Genomic DNA, 26,125 nt, shown 5'->3' with positions numbered 1-26,125 from the left:
GTTATGCTTTAATTCTGTCATCAAGTAGTGACCATTGGGTAAGTCAGAAACACAGCAGCTGTTCAGGTAAATCACATCCTGAGATTAATGCTGTCATCTACCGCCAGCTGTGGTTGTGGAATGTGGCCAAAACATTTTCTGGCCTAAAACTGAACCAGGAAGGAGTAGAAGAATTGGGTCGCTGACATTCTTGTCAGTTACAGCAGTCTTCACTGTGACAGGAGTGATCTGTTTCTTTTTTATTGTGATTTCGTTTAGCCACTCACGTAATCAGACTTCATTAAGGGGTCACATCCTCTAAGGAAGAGGGGGTATCCTAATGTTTGCCTCGGGCAACAAGAAGTGTAGCTGTAGCCTACTCTTTTGACTGCCAGAAAATATGTTACACTTTTTGTAGCAAGAATAAACAGCCCTCCTTTGCAGAACTGGTTTAAAATTTTACTAAATGACAAAGGAATAAATGCCACTGGACCCACTATTCACTTGAAGCAGTCCTGATAAGAGACATGAAAGAGAAAACTGGGATTGAAAATGTAATGAATTTTTACTTTGGGCACTTCTAACTACTACCAGCTTTGATTTCCCTGCAAGCATTTTCAGTTCTTAAAAAATATATGTAAAAACATCATAATGTAGCTAATAAAGGTTTATAAATTGCAATGTAAGCAAAATGAAAGGATTGTTTAGATCTTCAAAAAGCCCATCGCTACCATCCTAATTTAGCTATAATACTTTACAATTTATTTACATTTAAGTATTTTATTAAATAAATTAGACATAAAAAACATTTTTAAAAAAATATGCAATATACAGTTTTAAAAATTCCATGACAATCTTCAGGGATCTGCACCCAGCTTACTAAAATGGAACTGTCTTGCAATGACCAAACGCACATCATCCTGTTCAGGTTAAAAGAAAGTTTAAAATTATTACTGTGATATTGAGGATAACATTAATAATTTCTGATCTCCCATTAAATGTAAAATTGTCCTTTTTTTAGGATTTTTGTTTGAAGTATAACAGACCAGGGTCATAAACTTCCCCTTTTTAGATATTTCTTGATCTGACAACCACCATTCATCCAGACCCTGTTGCTTACAACACACATTGTAAAAGTTGGAGTTTTTGTCTCTAGGTGTCATATAACCCAAATAATGCTAGTGGAGTGTCCCCTGATTGACCTCTAAGCTGTATTTAGAAACCTATTTATTATTAATCTTTATATATACAAATCATACCATTCTGTATTTATTATTATTATAGAACAGGATGAATATAGTGCCAACATATAATGCAGCACTGTACATTTAATAGGGGTTGCAAATTACAGACGAACACAGACACTGACACAGGAGGAGAAGACCCTGCCCCTAAGAGCTTACAATCTAGTAGGTGGGGGAATTAATACACAACAGGAGGTGAGATATGTAGTGGTGGGAAGTAGTGGGGGTTTCCAAGAACAGAAGAAGATGGGTAGGCAAGTCTGAAAAAGTGGGCTTTGAGTGCTCTTTTAAATGAGCAGAAAGTGGGAGCAAGCCGCATAGGACGAGCAAGACTATTCCAGACAGTTGGGATAGCTCTAGAAAAGTCTTGGAGCAGTACGTGTGATGAGGTTATGAGTGAGGAAGTCAGTTGTGAGGAAGTCAGTAGTAGGTCATCAGAGGAGCGGAGAGAGCGGCTGGGGGAGTATTTTTTTACCAGGTCAAGGTAAGTGAGACAAGAATTATGGAGGGATTTTTAGTCAAAGCATAGGAGTTTGAATTTGATTCTAAGGTGAAATGGAAGCCAGTGAAGAGAACTGCAAAGAGATGCAGCAGAAGAGGAGCGGTAGGAAGGATGGAGGAGTCTGGCTGCAGTGTTCAAAGTAGATTGTAGAGGAGAGAGTCGGGTTAGTGGAATACCAGAGAGGAGAATATTACAGTAGTCCAGACAAGAGATAAGAGTTTGGTGGTCTCTTGGGACAGGTAGGGATTTTGGGGATGTTGCGTAGGTGAATGTGACAGGACTTGGAAATGTTCTGAATATCAGGGGGTAAATGAGAGGGCAGAATCAAAGGTGATGCCAAAACAACGTATCTGAGGGTAGGGGCCAATAACAGTGTTAACAGTTAGAAATATGTGAGGGGGAGATAAGTTCTGTTTAACCAAGGTTGAGTTTTAGGAATCGGTCAGACATCCATGATGAGATGGCTGACAGGCAGCATGAGACCTTTTCCAGGACTGGGGGAGACAGATCAGGGGTGGACAGATAGATTTGAATGTCATCAGCATACAGATAGTACTGTACGCCAAAGGAGGATATGAGACAATCGAGAGAGGAGGTGTACAGAGAAAAGAGAAAAGGTCCAAGGACTGACCCTTGGGGAACACCAACAGGGAGGAGAGTGGGAGAGTAGGAATTACCATTGAAAGAAACTTGAAGGGAGCGGTCAGATAGGACAACCAAGCAAACCAAGAGAGAGCAGTGCCACTGATACCAATGCAGCTCATGAGCAGAGGAAAGATCAAGGAGAAGGAGGAGAGAAAAGTTACCTTGAGACTTAGCTCTTATGAGGTCATTTGCCACTTTTGTAAGGGCTGTTTCGGTGGAATAGGCAGCTCAAAAACTAGACTGAAGAGGGTCAAGGATCGAGTTGCTGCTTAGGTAATCAGTGAATCTTTTGTAGACAAGGCGCTCAAGAAGTTTGGAAACATATGGGAGAAGGGATAGAGAACGGTAGCTAGAAGGTAGGGAAGGGTCTAGTGAGGATTTCTTCAGGATAGGGAGAAATCAGACATGTTTGAAAGCGGAGGGGTGGATACCAGTAGAGAGGGAGAGGTTGAACAGTTCAGTTAGGGCAGGGGCCAGGTTGGAGGAATGGGCACGGAGTAGATTAGAGGGAATTGGACAGGACAGGTAGTGTGAGATGGAGATGATGAGAGAAGAGAGAAGACTTTATCCACAGTAGCAGGGCTGAGGGAGGCAAGTGATGATTTACTGGTGGAAGGGGAGGATATGAGTGGAGTGGCCCAGGGAGCAGATACATCATGTCTGATTTTGTCAATTTTATCTCTAAAGTAGGTGGCAATGTCTTGGGCAGAGAAGGTTGTTGTGGGGGGAGCAGGTGTGGGGTTTAGGAGGGAGTCAAATGTTGAGAAGGGGCTGTGTGGGTTGGAAGCTTGAGAGGAAATGCTCTCAAGCAAAAAATTTTTGCTTGGTGACAGTGAGTTCAGTGTTAAAAGTGTTGTAGTCTGGCTTTGTAGTCCATGAAGTCAGTGTGGAGGCCAGATTTTCTTCACTTGCGCTCAGCTGCATGAACAGTTTTTTGTAGCTGTTTGGTGTGATTGTTGTGCCAGGGACGGGGCTTGGCATGAGTGGGGTAGCGGAAGGTGGCAGGGGCAACTTTATCCAGAGCCAAAGAAAAGGTGGAGTTGAAATGAGTGGCAGCTTTATCCGGAAATGCGATTTTAGAGAGGGTGGGGACTTCAAAAGAGGTGAAAATGAGAGACGGCGGGGTAGGGAGGCCTCTGTATGTACAGTTAGGTGAGAGAATGAGACCCACTCCACCCCCTACTCTGTTGCAGATCTAGGGGTAGGTGTAAAGCGCACGTCTCCATTGGAGAGAGCAGCAGCAGAGGCAGACTCAGAGGTGGAAAGCCAGGTTCAGCGAGAGCCAGGAAGTTCAAAGATTTAGAAAGGAGAGGGTTGTGTATAGAGGTTAATTTATTGCCAACAAATCTGGCATTCCGAAAGCAAAGAACTTATAGGTAGGGTAAATGGGGATGAGGTTAGGAGAAGAGAGTATCTTGCTAAAAGTGTAGGGAAGAGAGAGGCCGGGGGGGGGGGGGGGTGGCAGAGTTGGATGAGATGTCACCAGAAAGTAGCAGTAGAGAAAAAAGGTGTAGGAGCACAGACAGAGAAAGCAGGAGAGTAAAGGAGCAGAGAGACAATGTGTTAGCGGACTGGGGAGGAGAGAGAATAGAGCCAGCAAGGAGAATGCAGAGTGAATAATGCATTATCCTAGATATTTGAGAACCGTATGAGTACAATAAACAATGTGGCAAAAAGTCCATGACAGCTGGTCCTGTAATGTGGGTTGTAGTGAGGCTTATAAGCTTGTTGAGTTCCAGGAGTGGGGTATGAGGAGTCAGGTACAGAGATGGCTTGGTGAAATAGCAGTTCAAAATGTCAGCAGTAGAGGTTGTGTTGGGAGTCCAGGTGGATGAATCAGTCCAAAGGCAGAAGCTGGGAGTTGCAGATTGTAATTGTATGCCCAATTTTGTTCCAATTACTGGTTCACTTCCCTGGTTTAATTCCCATTGCACTTGATATTTGGCATGTGACCTTGCCTGTTGTTTTTAATAGATGTGCTTTGGGCCCTGAGTATGGATGGACTGATGGGAGTAACTAGAAATTTGGGATATCAGTTGAACCTGGGTAGGGAAGGGGTTGGCAAGGCAATAAATATCAATGTGCACTCAGCAGGAACAAGGGGATAATGAAAAGATAAATCTATGTGGAGATTTAAATTGGTGCAATAAATTAATCTACAATGGGACACATAACATACACAATCAGATGAAGATTGCAGGAGAAAACAATTGGATACACAGGGATGAAATTTCGGCAGACAGAATGGGAGACTTACCATACACAATCAGATGAAAATTGCAGGCGAAAACAATTGGGTACTCTGTATTTGTCAAAAATATGTCACCTGATGCTTTTACTGAATAGGATACTCACCAACTTGGCCAGTCTATGTAAATGTTACATTAGATAATTACTCATAACTTATGAGTACAGGCAGGGGAAGGATTTGCTGGTGAGCATTGCTGTGCCCCACCCCCATTCCGGGATTTGAGATGTCATGTAACCAAATGAGGCTTCATAGAACACAAACTTTAAACCACAGAAATCTGCCCCTACTTTGAAAAGGCCCAATGGTTGCGACTACCCCAGGACAATTGTTTCCAGTCCCTGTCTGTATACAAATTATAAAAAAACCAACACAGGCTTCCAGGCCATAACAATACCTTATAGTTTACTTAGATATAGTAATCAGCACCATCAATGAATACCACCATTTTACGAGGGGGTGCTGAGAAGTTCCAGGCTTTGCCCCCTTCCAGATGGAAAATGAGTGTGGGGGCATATGACAGCCTAATATCTTAGAATGTAACTGTGCAAATATCAGGTCTTTGTTACTCTTTTTTTAGTGAGAAGCTGTGATGGCAGAGGCACAAACAAGTTTCACGTCGTTGGAGTTGACTGGCTGTCATGAAGTTTTTGTTTCTCCAGGGAAAGTCAGCAAAGGACACCAACACTGGGGGAGAAGTGTCCTTCCTACAGCACTGTCAAAACCTGGATATCTCGTTTTAGGACTGGGCATTTCACATTTGAAGATAAGCCCCGCAGTGGGCGCCCCCCAACCTCAACTGACCCGGCAACCTGCAATGCTGTCCATGAGCTGATTATTGAGAACCGGCGAATCTCCGCAAGAAAGATATCCCAGATACTTGACATCTCACGGGAGCATGTTGGGTTTGTTATCACCACTATCCTAGACATGCGCAAGCTTTCAGTGAAGTGGGTGCCAAAATGTTTGAACAGTGATCAGAAGAAGGAACGAGTTAAAGCATCCAAAGCCTTTTTGGCCCATTTTGAAGCTGCACAGGACTTTTTGGCTAGGTTAATGACTGAGGATGAAACTTGGCTCCACATCTATGATCCTGAAACCAAGGAACAGTCAAACGAATGGCGCCACAGTGGGTCCCAGGGGCCAAAGAAGTTCTGAACCCAGAAATCGGCCAAAATAAGTCATGGCATCCGTTTTTTGGTACAAACATGGTATTCTGTTGGTGGACTACCTACCTCAGAGCTCTAGTATCACCAGACAGTATTATGCTAACCTCCTGGACCAGCTGAAGGAGGCAATTGAGACGGAACACCGTGGAAAGTTGACCAAAGGGATCCTTTTTTGCAGGACAATGCATTTGCTCACACGTCCCATATTGTAGCTGCCAAATTGAACACCCTGGGTTTCAAATTGGTCCACCATCCCCCCTACTCACCTGACCTGGCCCCTTCGGACTATTATCTGTTCCCAAATTTGACAAAACACCTGAAGGGGCAATGTTTTGAGGACATTTCTGACGTCAAAGATGCTGCTGAGAGCTGGTTTGCGGCCCAACCGACTTTTATTTGAACGGTCTAGAAAAGCTGCAACTACGCTGTACCAAGTGCGTCAGTCTCAGGGGGGAATCTGTTGAATAAATGTGTTATTTCATAACTCTGATTCTCTTCTTTCTGGGCAAAGCCAGGAATTTCTCAGCACCCCCTTGTATCACAGGAAAATAGTATATGTGATTAATTAAAATGTGACCTTTATTATTTTCTGAAGAATGCATCATTGGTACTGATAGATAAACAGTCTCATCTTGATATTTTTTTTTTTTTAGCTTTGTGATATATAATGTAGGCTTCTTCCCTCTGAACCAGTGGTCCCCAACCTATGGGGCCTCGCGGACTACTAAAAGCACGGACTCTGAACCGTTCATGCGCAGGAGATCTGTGTCACTCAAAGGAGAAGAAACTTCCCCCAGAGTGACGTCATGATGCCAGAACCTGCCATTTAGTTGAGTTTGGGAAATCATTTTGAATGTTTTCTCCAATGCTAAATTTTTTTGTAATATATTTCAGATTACTTTGGATAGAATAACATTTATGAGGCACGTTGAAAGTGATACAATTTGTGATACAGAGTTTGTGCCCATGTTGCTTTTGGTTTTGAGACTTCTCCTCCTGTTTGGATGGAGGATTGGAGATACTCCAACATTGCAAATGCCATGTTTACTTTTTTTGGTCTTATCACCAAAACTAGTTTTACATTTATTGAAGGTCCTACAGACATGCATTGTAATTTCTGTTAGAGGACTTCATGAGAACAATCAAAGTTCAGGTGTTAGAAAGCTAAAAGTTAGATTTTACATGTAGCATCTCCTCCGAGGCAACAGTTAACTTACATGAGGCGTCAGGAACTGCACTGCATTCTCACCACCAGTCTGAATGCTGAGATTTAGTTCATATTAGCAGTTTTAAGCAGTTGTACAAAAAAAAACATTTAGCAAAAATTTTTAAGATTAGAACAATGTTTTTTGTCTGCACCAATTTTTTTTTCTGCAGTAGAAGGCAGTAGCATTGGACCACATCAACAACGCTTTGCTAGGTTTTTGCAGCTACTTAAAAAAACAAAAAAAACAAAACACAGACCTACCAAGTGGCAGATATTGGAAAATTGAAATAAAATATAGGCAGTGCTGCATGTCAGATGCTTTTGATGATTAAAATTTTACATAAGGAAGGATTTGTTTCTTATTACTGCACTAGGTAGTTGGAAATCATTTAAACCTAGTCTCTCTACTCTTTCCAGTTCCAACATATTTTATATTCTTGTAAAATGCAAAAATATTTACTACCTGAATATCATATGATTATATTCTGATATAAATACATTTCTGCTAATCTACCTTTTTTTCACTTTTGTAATTGATCCCTCCTCTGCGTAAAATTAAAAATTGTAAATGATTCAATAGAAAAATCATGTGAAGTTAAAAATAGAATGCAGAACTCACCACATGGGTTAGCTGTTCCAATGATGGAAGCAGTGACAGCAGCTCCTCGTCTTTTTGATTTCCTGTCCACTGTTGCACTGGAAATCTATTGGTCAGCTGATAAGCAAATCAAAATATAAAGAACTTGTTTATAGACAAGGAAAAAAGGCAACAGTTTGTAGCTCTAGTTTAAGTCCAAGTTAAATATAAAAAAAGACTCACATGGTATGGTAATGTATAAGCTACGGTTTCCAGTGCAACTGTCTTGGCCAGATCTCTCCATAGAACATTCAGGTCCTTAACATAAAAACCAGATACACACATACAATGGTCCTGGTATAGTCTGTGTCTGCAGAGAAGAAAGGAGGAGGGTATGTGTTATTGAGAGAAGCATAGCAAATAACAAACTTGCCAATTTCAGTTTGCCATTGGTTCAATGAACACACACAAATCCATGTGGGCAGCCACTACTGACTTAGTATTCAGTGGGAACCAAGTTCCTTATGTTTTCTTTTTCATCCTGGACGGTTAGTAATTTAGAGGGTACATGATACCAAGGGGAGGGGGGCATTTACATACTTCCTCCACTAGCAACAAATCAGGAGCTATTACCTGCAACATCTTTTGGTTGGTGGTTGTTGCAAATGTTTAAAAGTAAAAAAGTGTCCTGGGTTGAGTGGAGAAAACACCCTCATTTGGACCTCACAGTGGGACCAACAGTGACTGACAGCTTTTGAGTACTACATAGCTATCACAATCTGCGATTATAGCAGCTGACTAAGGGAACATTTTATTCATCAACTTCCTTAGCAGCTCTGTGATGTTATTTTACCAAATGCAGATAGCTGTGGAGAAAATCCATGTGGGAAAAAATGCAGAGCTGTGAAATGCTTATTTCATGGTTTCTCAACAAGGATTTCTCCAGAGGTTGCTAGGGGTTCCTTGAACAATGAGCAGTTTGTAATTCTCTGATCAAGTACGACTGACACAAATGATTTTGGCCATATGTAAGAGTGGCATTCTTCTCACTGGCCAGCAATGTAGGAAGCATTGTTCCCAATGACGACTAAACCAATGTACTGTGAGCTGTGGATATAGTTATTATAGCAGGGGTTCCCTGAAGACCTGAAAGTTATTTCAAGGGTTACCTCATGTTAAACGCTACTGAAATATCAGGAGAAATACAATAACATCATTCAATTTATTTAGGAAAGTCCATATTTTCACAAAGGAACAGACATCTTGCTTTTTTCAAAAAGTACATTGTTGTTTTGCCACTCAAACAAAGTTACTAGCCTCCTCAATGTGGTTTAGATGTTTATGTTACCCTATGACAGTGTTTCTCGAAATTTATAACATGGGGAATCCTTGAAATAACATTCAGGTCTCAGAGAATACCTGCCTTAATTACTTTATCCACAACTCACGTTACATTAGCCTGGTGGTCATTGGGAAGAATGCCTCATACATGGCTGGCCAGAGAGAAGAATGCCATTTTTACAGATAGCCAAAAAGATCATTGGTGTCTAATAAACTGACTGGAGAGGTACAAGTTGCTCATAGCAACCTGCATACACTCATAGTGTAACAAAAAAAATGTGTATGGATGTGTATATAATTTAAATGCATACACACTCTGCACGTTATTTGAAAGAAATACTTATGCCTTAGGCTAAAGATGCATTCATTTTCATCATCATACCTGCCAGCTTCCTCTGTGAAGATGTATTTGCCAGTGCAATTTAGGCCTAAGCTTCTACATCATTTTACAAGTAAACTGTAGCTTTAAATCTGGCCAGGCAGCAACACTGCCATCCACCAATACAGGGGCAGAAGACAAAGTTGTTGTTCTCAATGTTGATGCATTCTTCTTCTAAGCAGATAGGTCCTTGAGTGGCATGGTTTTGAGTGAGGTTCCAATGTAAGGGTTAAGGCATTAAACCATTATAAAGGCATTAAACCATTATAAAGAATTAAAGACAAAGAAGGAGTTGGATTTGGAATAGATAGGACAACTTTAGTTATCAATCTTTGCAACCAGGAGGTAATTCTCAGAATAGTTGATTTAATTCATTTTTTTTTCTTTACAGCTGGGCAAATACCACACAACAGTAACAATCACCAAAACTATGTTATTTAATGGTAGCTATATAAAATAATATTCAACATTTGAATTGTGCCCATGTCTGACTGCCATCTAGTTTCTAGTTTGGCTATTCAAAAGTATTACATTCATGGTTCTGGAACTGAGGGTCACAAGTAACCTGATTAGAGTTTTCTGTGGGTCCAGGATCTCCATAATTGGTTCTCCATACTCCTTTCTTGCTGTTGTATATACAAATATCTGCATGAAAAGAAAATTATTGTTTAATAAGTATTGGAGACAGATTATGGGACAAACGTAAAACTGTTTTTTCTAAAATTTGTCACAAGATTGCATGTTTGTTTGCCAGTTATAACCGCTAGCTATGTGAACCATCACACATTTCCTGAACTGCAGATCACTGAAAATTTAAACATTAAATGCTACCAAGAGTAAAAGCCTAATCATTGTTTCTCAACATGCCTTTCATGAAAATGCAGTCCAGTTTTGGGCACCAGTTCACAAAAAGTACATTGTTGAATTGCAGAGAAGGGCAACTAAATTATTAAAAGGGATGGAGGAAACTCAGCTATGAGGAGAGATTAGCTGAACTGAATCTATTCTCCCTTGAGAAGAGACGTTTGAGGTGGGAAATGATCACCCTGTATAAAAATGTAAACGGTCCATATAGAGAACTCTCTTCCCCATTATTCACTTTGAGATCATTACAAAGAACAACAGGGCACGCTTTGCGTCTGGAGGAAAAGATGTTTAAGCTCCGGATAAGAAAAGGATTCTTCACTGTAAGGTCTGTGAAAATGTGGAATCGGCTCCCTCAGGAAGTAGTTTCAGCAACTACTATAGATTGCTTTGGGAGTGAAGGTAGGGTACATCTTCCTATTTTAAAAAAACAGAAGCGTGGAACCCCTTATCTAATTGGGTAGAGTGAAAGATGTCACTGTCTCTTGATGGCAAAATACATTTTAAAGTGCTTATACTACAGTGGCAGTTTTATCACAATACAAACAACTGTGATAACATTTTCCCTCTTCTAGATATTTAGCTAAATAAGGATGGTGAGGAGGTGATTTAAAGGTTGTTGGCATTAGAAGGCTTTTTGTAGTTGAAGAAGCTTTTATTATTTTTCTTCTTCTGGTTTGTTAGTATATGGAGTTATAGTGCAGATGGCATTATAAATCAGTTTACTACACAGTACCAAGGGGAGCAGAGATTGTAAAAAAATGTAGATAGATGTAACTTTTAATGTGTCCACAAATTTCTCAGAAATATAAAATGTACAAGTTTTCAAATATACTTCAAAAATAAAACTGTGTCCCCAATATAAAGTCATGAAGACATCCATTGGATAAGTGTACATTTCCTATTTTTTTCAATTCAATGTTTTTTTTTTATGTTTTATCAAAGACAATACAGTACACATAGAAGAACAAACAAAAAGGAGATAAAATGTCAACCACTGGCAAATGGGTACAGGTATGTGAGAAGAACAACAAAGTATCACACCCTAGATGTCTTTATGTTAGGATAAATTCAGTCTCTCATGATTTAAAGACAATTAAAGGTTAAAATATCGAATGCTGAGAACCAAAAAGATAAACAAAAGCTGTCCTAGATACAACAAGGAGAACTTTGACAAAACAAGACATGTCAAAATGAAAAATGGGACACAGAAAAAAGAAAAGGTAGCAAAGTTAAGCAAGGAAATGGAGGGAAATGAAGCATAGGGGAGAGGACCAGGGCTATCCTGCAAAGCACTCATGTAGGGCCCAAATCTTTCAGTAGACTTTCAGTTTACCATGGAGTTTACCATCTGATGCTTGTACAGTCCCACAAAAATTAGTGAGTCTGGACATTATACATTTTACAGAATTGATCACTGCATAAGCTAATCATCCACCAGTTTAGACCAGGTCATAAGAAATGGCACTTTAAAGGTTATACATAAATCTGTCCATAATTGCATTTACCTGTTATTACTGATACTGATGAATAGGTACGTTCCTACCTCATATAACTTTCCAATTTTCTGAAGGAAGTTTTTCACATGAGGCCTCACCTTCAAATACACCTGGAAAAAAAAGTTATCCCTTTAATATAACACTACCTCACCAAAAACAATACCTTGGAACACAAAGCATACTAGACATACAGCACATGAATGTAAATGCAACTCTTGATTTGGGGGAGTTCTAACTGATTGTGTTTTTCAGCTTTTAATTAGGACCACAGATAAATTTAGTTAGCAACTTCCAACTCATGTGCCACACCATTGATGGTCCCCACTTTGATAACTTTCAGCTAGAATAAAAAACTAAATGCACAAGCAAACTGAGGTAGCTGTAGTTATGGTATGTACATATGTGTATACACACAAGGTGAAGGCCCAACATGTTTTAATAGAAACACATAATGATTACATCAACCACTGCTTTACTTTAAAGATGCATCTCCGAATGTCAGAGTTCCCAAGGGCATGTTCAGACCTGCGGTAAAATCAGACATTTTGTATTGTTTTTAACATGAGTCAGTTCATTGTGCAGGAGGCAGCAGCATTTTCTTGCAATAGCTGCACACCTGGACACACCTGATTAACCTGATGCTTCCTCAGAAGCTTCAGAGACAAATCAGACACCTCATATGCAAAAGAAGCATGAATAGATATTATGGAACATAAAGGAGGCGAAAGGGGGAGTGGGTCATCCTATTTATGGGGGTTGAATCCTTAGGTTTGGTAGCAAGGAGTATTATGAGTCAGATATACTAGTTTTGCTCCAAGGGCAGCCAGGTCCATTGGTAGCCCAGATGAGGAACAAAGAGCAGCCTGGTGAATTGCTAGTCCAAATGTGGTTAGAAAGGCAGCTAGGTGCATTGGTAGGCTAGATAGGAAACAAAGAGCAACCAGGTGCATTGCTAGCCTAAATGAGGAACAAAGAGCAGCCAGTTGCATTAGTAAGCCAGATGAGGAACAAAGAGCAGCCAGGTGCATTGGTAAGCAAGATGAGAAACAAAAAGCGGCCAGATGAATTGGTAGCTTAGATGAGCAACAAAGATCAGCCAGGTGTATTGGTAAGCCAGACAAGAAACAAAAAAACAGCCAAGTGCATAGGTAGCGCAGATGAGGAGCAATGAGCAGCCAGATGCATTGGTAGTCTACATGAAGAACAAAAAGCAGCCAGGTGCATTGACAGCCCAGTTTAGGAACAAAGGTTAGCCCTGATGTATTTAGAAAGACAAATAGGTACATGAGAAAGATGATGAACAAAGGACAGCCAGGTGCATTGGTAGCCAAAATGAGGATCAAAAAGCAGCCAGGAGCATTGGTAACCCACATATGGTTAGAAAGGCAGTCAAGTGGGTGCTTTGGTAGCCAAGGAGTCGGTAGAAAGACAGCCAGGTGCATTTGCATGGCAGGGGTTGGTGTAATGTCCCCAATGTAATAGGGGTGGGGGGGCCAATTTGATATCCAGAAGCCCCATTTAATAAACAAGACATCAGATATCTGCCCACCAACACCCTAGGAATGAGTACAGGAAGTAAAGAACAGTAATATCATTGCCTTTACTGTCATCAGCTCAACTTTTCAAAACTAGCATTTTAGCCTGAAATCCTTCTCGGACGCCTGGCTCTGCAGAGTAGGCAGTTGAAAGCAGTAAATTCTGCGTTTTGCTAATACAGGTCTGAACATAGCCTAACTTTCTAAATAGAGCATTCCAACCTAACAGCTTTTACATATTGTTATAATAAAAGGTAAAATAAACACAAACAAACCAAAAAAAAAAAGTGCCAAAAAATTACTCTGCAGAAAGAGTAATATTAAAAGTACAGACTTTCAACAGTTAAAATGTTTTGTTGATTTCCCTGGTCTCCTTCCCCATCCTTCATTTCCTATTTACTTAAATGTGCTCCCTTTTCTTTCCTTTATTTCCCATTTATCACTTTGACATGTCTTGTTCTGTCAAAGTTCTCCCTGTTGCATCTAGGACACTTTTGTTGTTGCCAGAGTCTATAGCTCTAATATCCATATGACTATCCATAATTCTTTGATTCTGAAGTTTCTGAATACAACCTTCATTATCCTAGGTAATGCCATTTTTTTAATAGAACAAAGCCTGTGTACTTTCATATTATTTCTTAAAATGAAAACTTCAATACATTACCATCAAACATAAAAGGTATCTGAAGTATATATCTCCTAAAAGGTTTACTGTGTCTTGCCAACCTTGGACATTGTAACAGACTACTAAATTAAAAAATTGGTGGCTTTGCATTCAGCACTACATTATCCCCATGCAGGATGAGGTTTGGCAAGCCACTTTACTTCAGCTGCTCTTTTACACTATTACTAAATTTAGAAGATGCATGCAATGTTGCCAGCAGATGGAGTAGATATGTAAACAATCTTTTTAATCTCTTTTGATTCCACAGAAGCTAAATAAATAGGACTGCAGGGAGATATTGGTATGCAGAGTTGAGAACTGCAGACTTAAATTCCCTTAAAAAAGCCAGTGTTTACCTTGGATAAACCAGACCCCACAAGAATATATGATAGTTACAGATATTGCCATTTTGCAACTACTGCGGATGTTACCCATGAACAGATTCACGTAGTAGTTCTATAAAGGTGTATCCAGCATTCTCAAAGAGACACACTTTCACATTGTTTTAATCTACTCAATGAACTACCACTAGCCTACTTCTTTAATAACTATACATTTCTAACCACCAAATATGTTCCCAAACCTTAAAAATCACTACAATTTCAACACCATTTTAAATAGTAGTGCAAAAAACCTAATATTTCATAAACCTACTCCAAATTCCAATACCCATTCCAGGACATTCAAGCCTACATCAAATCAAAAACGTTTGGCTTACTGCTGTCCCATTCATTCTCTCTGAAGCTGCTAGCGTCTCCAGAAAAGCAGCAGTTCCCTGGCATAGGAAAGCAGAAAACGCACTGCAACCCCCTTGTCAATTTTACCACCTCAACCTCCTTAGTGGTAATACCGAGTGTGGCTTGGGGTGAATTATCCATACCAAAAACAGTAACCCTGAGCCCCGAATTTATACAGCTTACCTGGTAAGTAGTGCCTGTGGCGTCCTCCAGCAGTGTTCGCAACGTCCTCCAGCAATGCCCAGCATCTTCTTTTTCTGGCGATGCTGACTGGGCATCTGTTTAACCTGGTGATGCACGGCCAGGCATCTGCTCGCGAGCGTGTGGCTGGGGGGTGAGACTGTGCGTCTTAGAGGCGGGACCAGACGGGAAATTTAAAATATTAGGTATTTTTAAATGTACCTCTTTTACATTTAAAAATACTTAACCTCCGTTGCAGTCCAATTATTTCAGTATTTTGTAGGCAAAAAGCAGTACATTTTTGTGCATGGAAATGTATTTTACTGTGTAGGCCTATAATTCTTAGACATAACTCACCAAAATATGTCCAATATTTAATAAATTTATTAATAAACTTTAAATAAAAAAAACACAAACACCTGTAAAACAAGGGTGCATAAAAATATTAGGATGTAATATAACTGTACAGTAGCATAAATAATATACATATAATATAATTATTTTGATATAATAAATTGATTACTCTGTATGGGATTCAATACAGTTATTTTGTATTGAATCCAATACAAAATTATTTGAATTTCTGGCTGCACCTCTCGCACGCACTGACGCATGCAACGACATCAGCGGGAACTCCCGGGAAACATCAGTGCACTCACCGGGGGACAGATGAGAGGAGGAGGACGCGGACCGAGGATGGGATCTGACAAGCAGGACGCCGGAGGATGCCGATGGGACCAGGTAAGTGTTTTTTTCTTATTTTTTTAGCTACCCCGGGTGTGGCTTGGGGTTACCACTTTCAGCATGTTTTTTTTTACCCTGAGCCAGACTTGGGAATACCACTCAGGGGGTTAATATGCATACCACCAGGGATGTTAAAGGGGTGTTATCCTCTGATACTAATCCAATATTGACTATACATTTTGTCAGGTTGACAGAGCTACTTACTAGTGAAGTTCTACTGAATATTATTAAAAATAATAAAAGAAAAAAAGATCAAAGACCAAACAACAAACCTTGTAGTATGTGTCCTGGAAGGGTGTTTGAAATGTGTGCTCTGCATCATTTAGTGGGATGAGCGAGCTCTGTACCATGACTTCCTGCATGTAAAAAAAAAAAAAAAAAAAAAAAAAAAAAAAAAAAAATGCTATTTTCATTATACGAAAGAATAATTTTAGAAACTTGTAATGGTTGCATCAAAATATGTATACCTATGAAAAAATGATCTTACCTAGGGTTTAATACCATGAGGAATTATAGTAACCTTTTACAAACCTAAAGGAAAAGTGGGAGGTGTGATCTGCATCATTGATATTTAATTTCATGATCCTAATCTGTACTATCAAATGAATTTGATCGGTTTTAAAAAAAAATGTGGCCTTATCTCAAAGTCTCGTGAAAGACCAAAATGTTAATTCAAACGGGAAAGAAAAAAAATGGGTAATTTGCGTAAATTGTGAGGTAAATAGATGGAAGAAGTAATTTTTTCTCATTTTAGAAAATGTAAACAATTTTATCTAGCAGCTTTGAGGTCTTAAACATATGTACCAGATCTATGATGAGGGTGTACTCTGGCGCACTACGGGTTTTAAAAGGTATATCCTTCTTCCTCAGGTGAAGATTGCGTGAAGCTGTTTGAGCGTTACATTTAAAACTGTGTCTGAAAAGAAACAAGTTCTGTGATGATTACTTTTTCTTGTAAAACAAGTTGTAATACAGTTACAAAAGTATACTTACAGATTAAAGTTGTCCCCAGAATCGCTTTTTGGCATATTACTAAAATACAGATGATCTGGAATAGGGACCAAGTTTCCTTCCACATGTCCAAGCAAAGAAGGGTCATCTAAAACAGATACTTACAGATTAAAGTTGTCCCCAGAATCGCTTTTTGGCATATTACTAAAATACAGATGATCTGGAATAGGGGCCAAGTTTCCTTCTACATGTCCAAGCAATGAAGGGTCATCTAAAACAAGTATGTGTAGGTAAACGATTATCTATATTATACATATTAAAAAGAACTGCTAGCTTAGAGGGTGGGCATCAGTATCCTATCTATGGGTATACTCAGCCTTGACAGATCAAGCATGCTCCCTAAAATGAAGCAGTATCCAAAATAAAATTTCATATAGAAAAAAAAAAAAAACAGTATGTGAAATACTCAATGTGCACAATTGCAATAGCCAGAATAATCAGCCAATTAAGGAGTTGTTTCATGCTATATCAGTGTTTTGTAAGAGTTTAGCTTTGTAATGGCCTAGTAAAAGAAACAGTTTTGGAGCCTGCTCCTGTTTTGTTGTTGAATTTGCTCATTTTCAACCCCATTTAAATTTTTTATTGGTTTGTTTGTGCAGAGTTTAGGTCACCTACAGATTAATTTTGCTGTTGCCAGTCACTAGCTCTAATAAAGTGACTATCCATAATTTTTTGAAAGCTTCCAATAGTAGAAGGAGAGCTGTTAGTGGTTTGTGTAGTGTCCTGGAATGTAGGGACATGAAAAATGATGCTTAAAACCAGAAAAGTTTTGTTTTAAATTGAAATATTTCAAGTTATCATAACATACATGCACCAAATAAAAGAGATGACAAATCAAGAATCTCTGCAATGGATACTTCCAGAGAAATGCAATTCATGTGACAGTGAGCCATGGAGGACATGTTCCTACTACTACATCTCAGGGCCCTACATCTCCTCGTTCCTGAAAAAATAGGGGTTTACAGAAGGTAAGTGGCCAGATATGTGTGACAGGGTAGCACGGTATGACAGGTAATGATTTTCTTACCTTGTGATGGCGCTGCAGCAATAAAATTTTAGGGGGAGTTAGCCACAAAAGCCCCCCACTCATCCTACATTTTAATATACCTAACAGCTTCCCTTTCAGGAGAAATTGGAATTCAAAGAACATAAGGGGAAATGTATATGTGGAGTTATAAAATTTTAGGGGGGGGGGGGGATAGCCACAGGAGTCCCTAACTTATCTTACATTTCCCTTCCTCTACTTTTAAAGAGAAATTAGGGTTCACAGAAGGTAAGTGGCCATTTTTTTTTCTTACAGAGAAACTGGGGTTCATAGAGAGTAATGGGTTAGCTATGTGTGACAGGGTAGCATGATATGATGTGTATTACATTTTAATAGGCAAGGGGGCAAAAGGCATTTTCTACTGGTCCTACATTTCCAGTTGCCAACATCCCTCTGTTCCAGAGAAATTGGGGCTGACAGAATGTAAGTGTCCAGTTATGTGTAACAGGCAGCTCGCCAGCTGCCCAGTCCCTAACACCACAGCGTCTGCAGATTTGACTGCAGGTGGCAGTGAGCGGTACTGAGCGTCTCCCCCAAGCCAGGGTTCCATGGCATGAGGAATGGGTAACCACACCGCAACCCTACCACCAACCTTTCTGAACTTTAAGGGGCACCAAAGCCCACAGACAATTGGCAGTACCCTAATATTCATTGCCATGAGACTGGTCCCCAGGGGGTCCCCAACATACAAACTCAATTTGAGGACCCTGGTCGTGAAATAGCCTCACCTAACGTGAAAATATCCCTGATTGTTTTGGGATTTTAATCTTGTGACCCTGTATTTGACCTTAATTTAGTTTATTAATAGCCTTTAGGGTCCCCTATGCACCCTTAAAATTTCACATTTCTATGACAATCAGTGAAGGGGATATGAAGGTTTATACATGGGGATAATGACAGCTGCATGGACACAGCTCTCATGCTGGGATTTTCTCACAGTACAAGGTAGGCGGGGAGCAGCTCCCTCTCCTGGTAGCACAATCTCAATAGAGAAACAGTAGATTTGCGTGCCCCATCCCCCGCAAGACAACGAGCAGAGAGGAAATGAGGAGAGGGCTGGATGTGGCCCACGAGCCGTAAGTTGGGCACCCTTGATCTACGTGATTTATAGAATTAGCTCTGTTGCATAGAAAGGGCATGAAGTAGCATATTGCAGTATTAATTTATTAATTTTATTAATTTATTGGAATGTTTCCAGAGGAGGAGCTCACATAAAACTCAGCAATCATCTAGTCACAAGAAATGGCACCTGCACTGCCTGAACACTACTTCTTTTCCCTCTATGGCTAAAATTAAGCCCCCTAGCAGTATTCCCGAGTGTGACTCGGGGTTGATTTTACTTGCAAAAAGCGGTCATCCCAAGTCACACTCGGGGGCGCTAAAAACAATAAAAAACCCATTTACCTTGTTCCTTTGGCGTCCTGCTCGTCTGTCCAGGTCCTCGAGCGGCGTCCTCCTTTGATCTTCTCCCGGCGACTGCAGAGACATTCTCCAGGGTTTCCCGGTGACGTGGGTGGGAAATGGGTGGGTGCAGTGAGAATTTTAAATATTTTTGTATTGGATTCAATACAAAATACCTGTATTGAGTCCAATACAAAGAAATAAATATATATATATATATATATATATATATATATATATAGAAAAATGTATGCTACTGTACAGTTATAATACAGGTTTCACTATTTTTATGCACCCTTTTTAACAGATTTTTGTGTTTTTTTTATTTAATGTTTAATAAATGTATTAAATATTGGACATATTTCGGTGAGTTATGCTTAAGAATGATAGGCCTAAAATGTAAAATAAATTTCCATGCAAAAAATTGTAACGCTTTTTGCATAGAAATACGGACAGAATTAGAACGCTAGGGGGGTTAAGGTACAACACACAAGGAACAAACAACAATCATTATGCTAAATAGTGAAGCTACCAATCTGAGCATACCGGCCTTTCTAGCAATGATTATATTACATATCAGAGCCAACAATGAAATAGTGCTAATTTTCCATTTTTTGAATAAGTAAGGTTTAATATTTTATTGTTGATTGTTTTAACCATTAGATTCTGGTTTCTAGTACATGGTTGGATTTCAGCATATAAAGTGGTAGATACTAGTAAAAATTTATTGATAACACAGCTCAACAAAAAAAAAAAATTTTTCACTTGCCAAGGATTTTTTTTTAATATATTTAGTGTATTTCGGGTCTGTTGAATCGAGAAATGACATCAGTTTCATTGAACTGGCTCTAGTTCTTGTGATACACGGATCAGACAAGACAATATTACCAACAAAAATGTTAACACAGAATAATATTATCAATCTTTATTTACACTGTTTTGCATTTTAAATGATAAATGCACCAATATTTTCATTTTTTCATTTTTTATTTTTTTTTTTACAGAAATATGAGTTCAAGAAGAAGTTGTTTAAATGACCCTATTTGTGGTGAATATTCTCAGCAAAAACAAAGAAGAAACATTACAGAATTTGTGAAACAAGCATATCTTGCATATTTTGGTAGTAAGATAAGTATTGGGCTCCCCATATGGTATGCAAAACTTGTGTAGAATGTCTACATCAGTGGAAAAATGGAAAACTGAAAAGTTTTAAATTTGGTGTACCTATGGTATGGCGAGATCTCAAAAATCATCATAATGATTGTTATTTTTGTGCTGTGAATGTAAAAGGCTTCAATTGTTACAAGAAAAACAACTGGGAGTACCCTGATTTGGAATCAGCAATATGACCTGGGCCGCATGGTGCCGATCTTCCCATACCAGGGTTCAGTACACTCCTTGATATCCCTGTATCCGACATGGAGGATCTACAGTGTTTGGAGTGTAATCCAGGAGTTAGCAGTAGAAGTGAATATGAGGGAAGTGTTTCATCAAACCAGCAGCTCTCCCATGAAAAGCTCAATGATTTAATACATGACCTAAGTCCGTCAAAACAGGCATCTGAACTTTTAGCATCCAGGCTAAAAGTAACGAACTGCCTGAGGCCGAAAGTTAAAATAACAGTTTATAGGAAAGGTGACACTCCTACCATATTTCAGTAAAGATGGAGACTTTGTGTACTGTTGTAACATCCCTTGACTACTAGGCCATATGGGAGTACCAGATAACTGAGCAGAAGACTGGCGGCCATTCATAGACATTTCCACTCAAAGTTTGAAATCTGTTTTACTGCATATTGGTAACTGCTATGCATCAATTCCAAATGGTCACTCAACAAAACCTAAAGAAGAATATGAAAATATCAAAATGGTCTTACAAAAAGCTTTGTTATCATGAACACCAATGGTCCATTTGTGTTGATTTAAAAATGGTGAACTTCCTACTTGGACAGCAAAGTGGATACACAAAGTACCCATGTTTCATCTGCTTGTGGGATAGTGGAGCAAACCAGGATCACTGGAAAAAAAAATGAAATGGCCTCCAAGGAAAAACACGAATAAAGGTGCAGCGAACATCATTAACAAACCAATGGTTGAGAAAGAAAAAAAATCCTTCTCCCTCTACTAAAGATAAAGTTGAGATTAAGAAAGCAATTTGTTGGAGCTCTGAACAAGGACGGTTATTGTTTCAAATGCATTTGAAGATTTTTCCCCGGATTGAGTACTGAAAAATTAATAGCAGGAATCTTTGATGGACCCCAGATTCGGAAACTGATAAATGATTCAAATTTCACAAGTTACATGACTGATACTGAAGCTTCTGCCTGCCACAGCTATGTCACGGTTGTGAAGAATTTCTTGGGTAACCATAAAGCACAACATTTTAAAGCGGAACAAAACTAGCTCTTAAACTTTAAAAATTTGGGTGCTACCATGAGCCTAAATTTCCAGGAAAACTTTGCCAAATTAAGGGTGATGGAAGAAAGGGCAGATGGGATAGACACATGATGGCAGACTACTGCTGGAGCCTTCAACGTGATTATCCTGATCATCAACGTAAAATGAAATCATACAGAGTTTTTCAATGTGATTAGTTCTGTAAATATACTAAATATAGAATATATTGAAATTAAGTATTTCAAAAATGTGATTTTGTATACGTAGGCATATATAGTTTAATTTTGCTTAATTTTCATGTTTTATTAGTTTTCTATGAGGTTTTTTTTGAGGTCATTATTTCAAAAACTAGAGCCAATCTAGCAAAACCAATACCATATTTGAAATCTGTGCATCACACATAACATAAAGTTACTTTAATCTGTTTGGCAAGAGAATGTTTGTTGACCAGTGTAATCACTGCAGTTGATTAGAGGTCAGAATCATGCTTGAATTTAAAAATAGAATTCAAAGTTTCAAACAATACTTCTAACAGTACCAGCACTTAGAAACAAAGGCTTCTAATGTGCGACAAACTAGCCAGCCTCAAATAATCACTATCTGAAATCTCCTCATTCTTTGCGGATGTACACATGCAAGTGACCATTACTACTTCAGATCAGACCCTAAATTAGCTGAACCATTTATGTTTGATCCTAATCTGTCCTTACCAGACCAGCTGATAGGAAGAGGGTAGAGAACTACAGGCGAGTTATAAACAGGCATCTTTTCTGGAGAGGATTCATCCAGCTGAAAATGTACCCTCACAGAACGCTCTATACGCGGGGAATCTGAATCTGTGAAATCAAATGTAATTAGGAATAAGATTATTTCCAGGTATAAGTACAAATATTGCAAAGCCAATTCTGCTATTGGAAAATCATACTAAATATATGGATATTAGATGAAGGACAGATCTCAAACAGAAGGATTTCCTCATTAATGGAAACAGGCAAATTTTTCTTGATGTCCTTATAAATCATACTGTTAGACTAAATGTGGTTTTATAAAGCAGTAATGTGTCATTCAGTAAACTGACTAGTGATGAATCAATCCCTGTATATCAAAACATTCTCTAAGAAGATGTACCTGCAGTGAATGTCACATTTCCGAAATAGATACACTTTTGTCACTTGTGTACACTAGTGGAGAAATTCATACACTTTTTGGAAATTTCTCATTTCTGGAAGTGTTGCATGTTTGCTAGTATTATAAAAGATAATATAATTGCAAAAATTCAATAAATCAGTTTCAAGAGAACTGACTCACAAACTGACGGCTGAGAATGGTGTTGTAAATGGGTTATCTGGTTAGGAAACTACAGTATATGGCAGTAGACTTGCTCTGCACAAGCATATAAATAATTGTCACACAAATGTGCATCATTTCTATGTTGTTTCAAGAAGACACCATTCCTAGACACAATTTCTTCTAGTAATGAATCAGCTTGGCTAGTATGGCTTAGAGGATAAAAAAATGTGACTTGCATTGATCTTGAAGTATTTGATCCAAATACTTTAAGGCTGGATGGGGCAGTGGGGATGTTTATATAGGATATGCAGGGGACCAAGGATAAACTTTCCACCAGAGCCCCCACTGAAAGACTTTGTTGTTACTGACATACAGTACATATAACACAAGCTGATGACTTTAAAAATGGACATACCTTCTTCCACATAAACAGTTCTCAGGTTATAGACTTGGTGGGGAGTTTTTGTTTTGCAAGACAGTGTGACTTCATTACCCTTAATGGCTTTCTTGGATTCTTCGGTTGATCTCAGCTGTACCTAATAACAAAAATAAAATACAATGTTCTGTGTAAGACCAAAATGAATAACTGCCATTATACAATGACATTTATGGACTTCTCTCAGGACCCTCCCCCCTTTTTGTTGGGTGGGGGTATGTCAGCAGCCTGTCAGAAACTGTCCCTCATAATAAAGGTTGATAACAACTTACTCCTTGTACAAGGAGTACAAGGAGTACTCCTGGCACAAGTCCTTGTGTTTGATTTTTTAAGCAGCACATGGCATCTATGAAGTGCCCTAAACAATATAAAATAAAAATGTGCTGTGGTAAAGGATACGACAGGGACACAATGATTTTTCACAGTATTTCCTTTTGAAGAAGAGAAAGGGCTTGGTTTATAAAATATTCCCATGTCACTACACTCATAATATTCCTTTACAGTGGTCCCTTGGTTTGTGAGCATAATTCGGAAACATGCTTGTAATCCAAAGCACTCCTATATCAAATTGAATTTCACCAAAGAAATAATGAAATTCGTTCCACAACCCAAAAACATTTATAGAGAATGTTTAACCACCTAAGCGTTACACTGAGGTCTAGATTTCTGTACCAAAAGTGATCCACTGTTTTTCATGAATTTTTTTTTTAAATTGTAGACCTGTAACTTACAGAAATATGTCCGAACAGGGGTTCTAGTAGATAATATGAATATAAAAAATGTTTGAAACACACAATCATGTAAAAAAAAAAAATTACTTTTAATAAAATTAAAGGAAAAACACAAAAATCAGCAATGTAAACAAATCATAAATACTGAAAAAGCAGTAACTCTGTATATTGTAAAGTACTATATTATTCTAAAACACCTCCCTAGTGTGGCAATTTTTAAAACTTTGATTCTGTATTTATTGGAGTTTGTTTTGAATTATTTTGTATTTGATTGGATATGGGAGTTTGTATCCAATCCAATACAAAATAAGAATTTGAATTTCCAAGTTATTTACTTTTATTTTATTTTTTTTTATTTTCTTGTATTGGATTGGATGCTGGAGTTTGTATCCAATCCAATACAAAATGACAGTTTGAATTTACCAGGTATGTACTTTGTAATTATTTGAATTATTTTGTATTGGATTGGATACGCAAGTTTGTATCCAATCAAATACAAAATATAAATTTGAATTTCCAAGTTATTTACTTTTATTTTTTTTTTATTTTTTGTATTGGATTGGATACGCAAGTTTGTATCCAATCCAATACAAAATGACAGTTTGAATTTACCAATTATATATTTTGTATTTATTTGAATCATTTTGTATTGGATTCAATACAGGAGTTTGTATTGAATCCAATACAAAATGAATGAATGAGTTTCAGTTTGAATTTCCCGCACACGCGCCGACGTCATCACGCACGCAGGGAGGAGCCGTCCGGTTTTTTTTTTCTCCGCCGGACGGCTTCTCCCTGCAGAGATCATCCGGCGCTGGAACGAGGAGGACGTGAACGATCAGCGGGACCAGGTAAGAAGCCGGCCGGCATCTTGTGTTCCGCCGGCCGGCTTCTTACCGGTCCTGCTGTCACCCGACGCTGGAGAGATCGGCGGACGATGATCGATGGAGGACGACGCTGGATGAGCACAGGGGGACCAGGTAAGTAAGGATGTACAAAATCTCGGGCTTAACCATCCTTGCAGTTTTTTTTTGCCCGAGCGAAGGTCGGGCTTAACTGCAAGGAGGTTAATACACAATACTGTACTGTATAAAGTAAAAATACATGCAGTGAAACAAATTTACTTGAACTTTTGAAAAGAATCATCAAGAAATGATGAGGGTATTCTATGGGATAACTTTCACTATAACTAACAGAATCATTGCCATCTGTGTGCTCACTGGAATTATTTTCTTTTTGTGCAACTTAAGGAACCTATCCAATGACAGTTGCTTTTGCCTCATTGCATTGTCGTTAAACAGATTCATCGCTCGCACTGCTACAGCCTTATTCAGGTTGTGCTTTTCTACAGAATTATGCACTCTTTCCCACATTTTAAACATCTCACTATTGTCAATTGAAGTAAGGGATTCCTCAATCTTTTTCTTCTCCTCAGACGAGATGCCTTCTATTACCTCTTGTGCTGTTGCATACGATGCAGATCCATCAGTTCATCAGTGGTCAGCTCCTGGCCATGTTCCTCCACCAGCTCTTGGATGTCATCCTCATTTACCACCAGTCCCATGGTCTTTTCCATGGACACAATTTCATTGACAATTATTGGTTCCTGTTCAAACCCCTCCTAGTCATATCCAAGAACACAATCAGACCAGCATTTTATCCAAGCAGAATTTAGGGTTTTCTTGGTGACCCAACACCAGGCTTTATCAATGACCTTGAGGCAGGTAACCAAGTGGAAATGATTTTTCCAAAACTCTCGGAGGGTAAGCTTTGTTCCATCAATTACCTCAAAGCATTGCTGAAATAGTGCTTTTGTGTAAAGCTTTTTAAAGTTAGAAATGACCTGCAGGTCCAGGGGCTCAAGTAGTGGAGTTGTGTTGGGAAGAAGGAACTTGACCTTAATGAACTCGAATTTTTCCAGTTAAGTTATCCGCAAGGCCTGCAAGATGAGCAGGAGCATTATCCATAGTCAGCAAGACTTTGAGTGGCAGATTTTTTTTCTATAAGGTACTTCCTAACTGCAGGATCAAAGACCTCGTTGATCCACTCAACAAAAAAGATATGTGTGACCAAGCCTTGCTGTTTGACCTCCAGATAACATTTAACTGACTTTTCTGCACCTTACATTTCTTGAAGGATCGTGGATTCTCTGAATGATACATGAGCAGGGGCTTAACCTTGAAATCCCAGCTTGCTTTAGCACACAAGAGGGTGAGACGATCTTTCATGGGCTTATGACCGGGCATTGCATTCCCTTTTGCTGTAATGTAGGTCCTCTTTCTCATCATAGTTAATAACTTG

General features: G+C 38.9%; 1 protein-coding gene across 1 annotated transcript in view; it reads right to left on the bottom strand.

Moving 5' to 3' along the window:
- Positions 1 to 836: 836 nt before the first annotated feature.
- LOC140327405 (CTD small phosphatase-like protein 2-B) overlaps positions 837 to 26,125 on the bottom strand; it is a 48,274-nt gene continuing 22,985 nt past the window's right edge. Inside the window, exons 3-12 of the mRNA XM_072406792.1 lie at positions 23,073 to 23,193; positions 22,078 to 22,203; positions 16,508 to 16,613; positions 16,319 to 16,430; positions 15,787 to 15,870; positions 11,702 to 11,764; positions 9,857 to 9,936; positions 7,815 to 7,941; positions 7,614 to 7,709; positions 837 to 899 (exon numbers count right to left, since the gene is read on the bottom strand). Coding sequence (XP_072262893.1) covers positions 837 to 899; positions 7,614 to 7,709; positions 7,815 to 7,941; positions 9,857 to 9,936; positions 11,702 to 11,764; positions 15,787 to 15,870; positions 16,319 to 16,430; positions 16,508 to 16,613; positions 22,078 to 22,203; positions 23,073 to 23,193 — 978 coding nt within the window. The remainder of the gene's footprint in view (positions 900 to 7,613; positions 7,710 to 7,814; positions 7,942 to 9,856; positions 9,937 to 11,701; positions 11,765 to 15,786; positions 15,871 to 16,318; positions 16,431 to 16,507; positions 16,614 to 22,077; positions 22,204 to 23,072; positions 23,194 to 26,125) is intronic.

Source organism: Pyxicephalus adspersus, chromosome 3 (assembly GCF_032062135.1).
Source record: "Pyxicephalus adspersus chromosome 3, UCB_Pads_2.0, whole genome shotgun sequence".
Taxonomy (NCBI): domain Eukaryota; kingdom Metazoa; phylum Chordata; class Amphibia; order Anura; family Pyxicephalidae; genus Pyxicephalus; species Pyxicephalus adspersus.
This window is presented reverse-complemented; position numbering and strand designations above follow the sequence as displayed.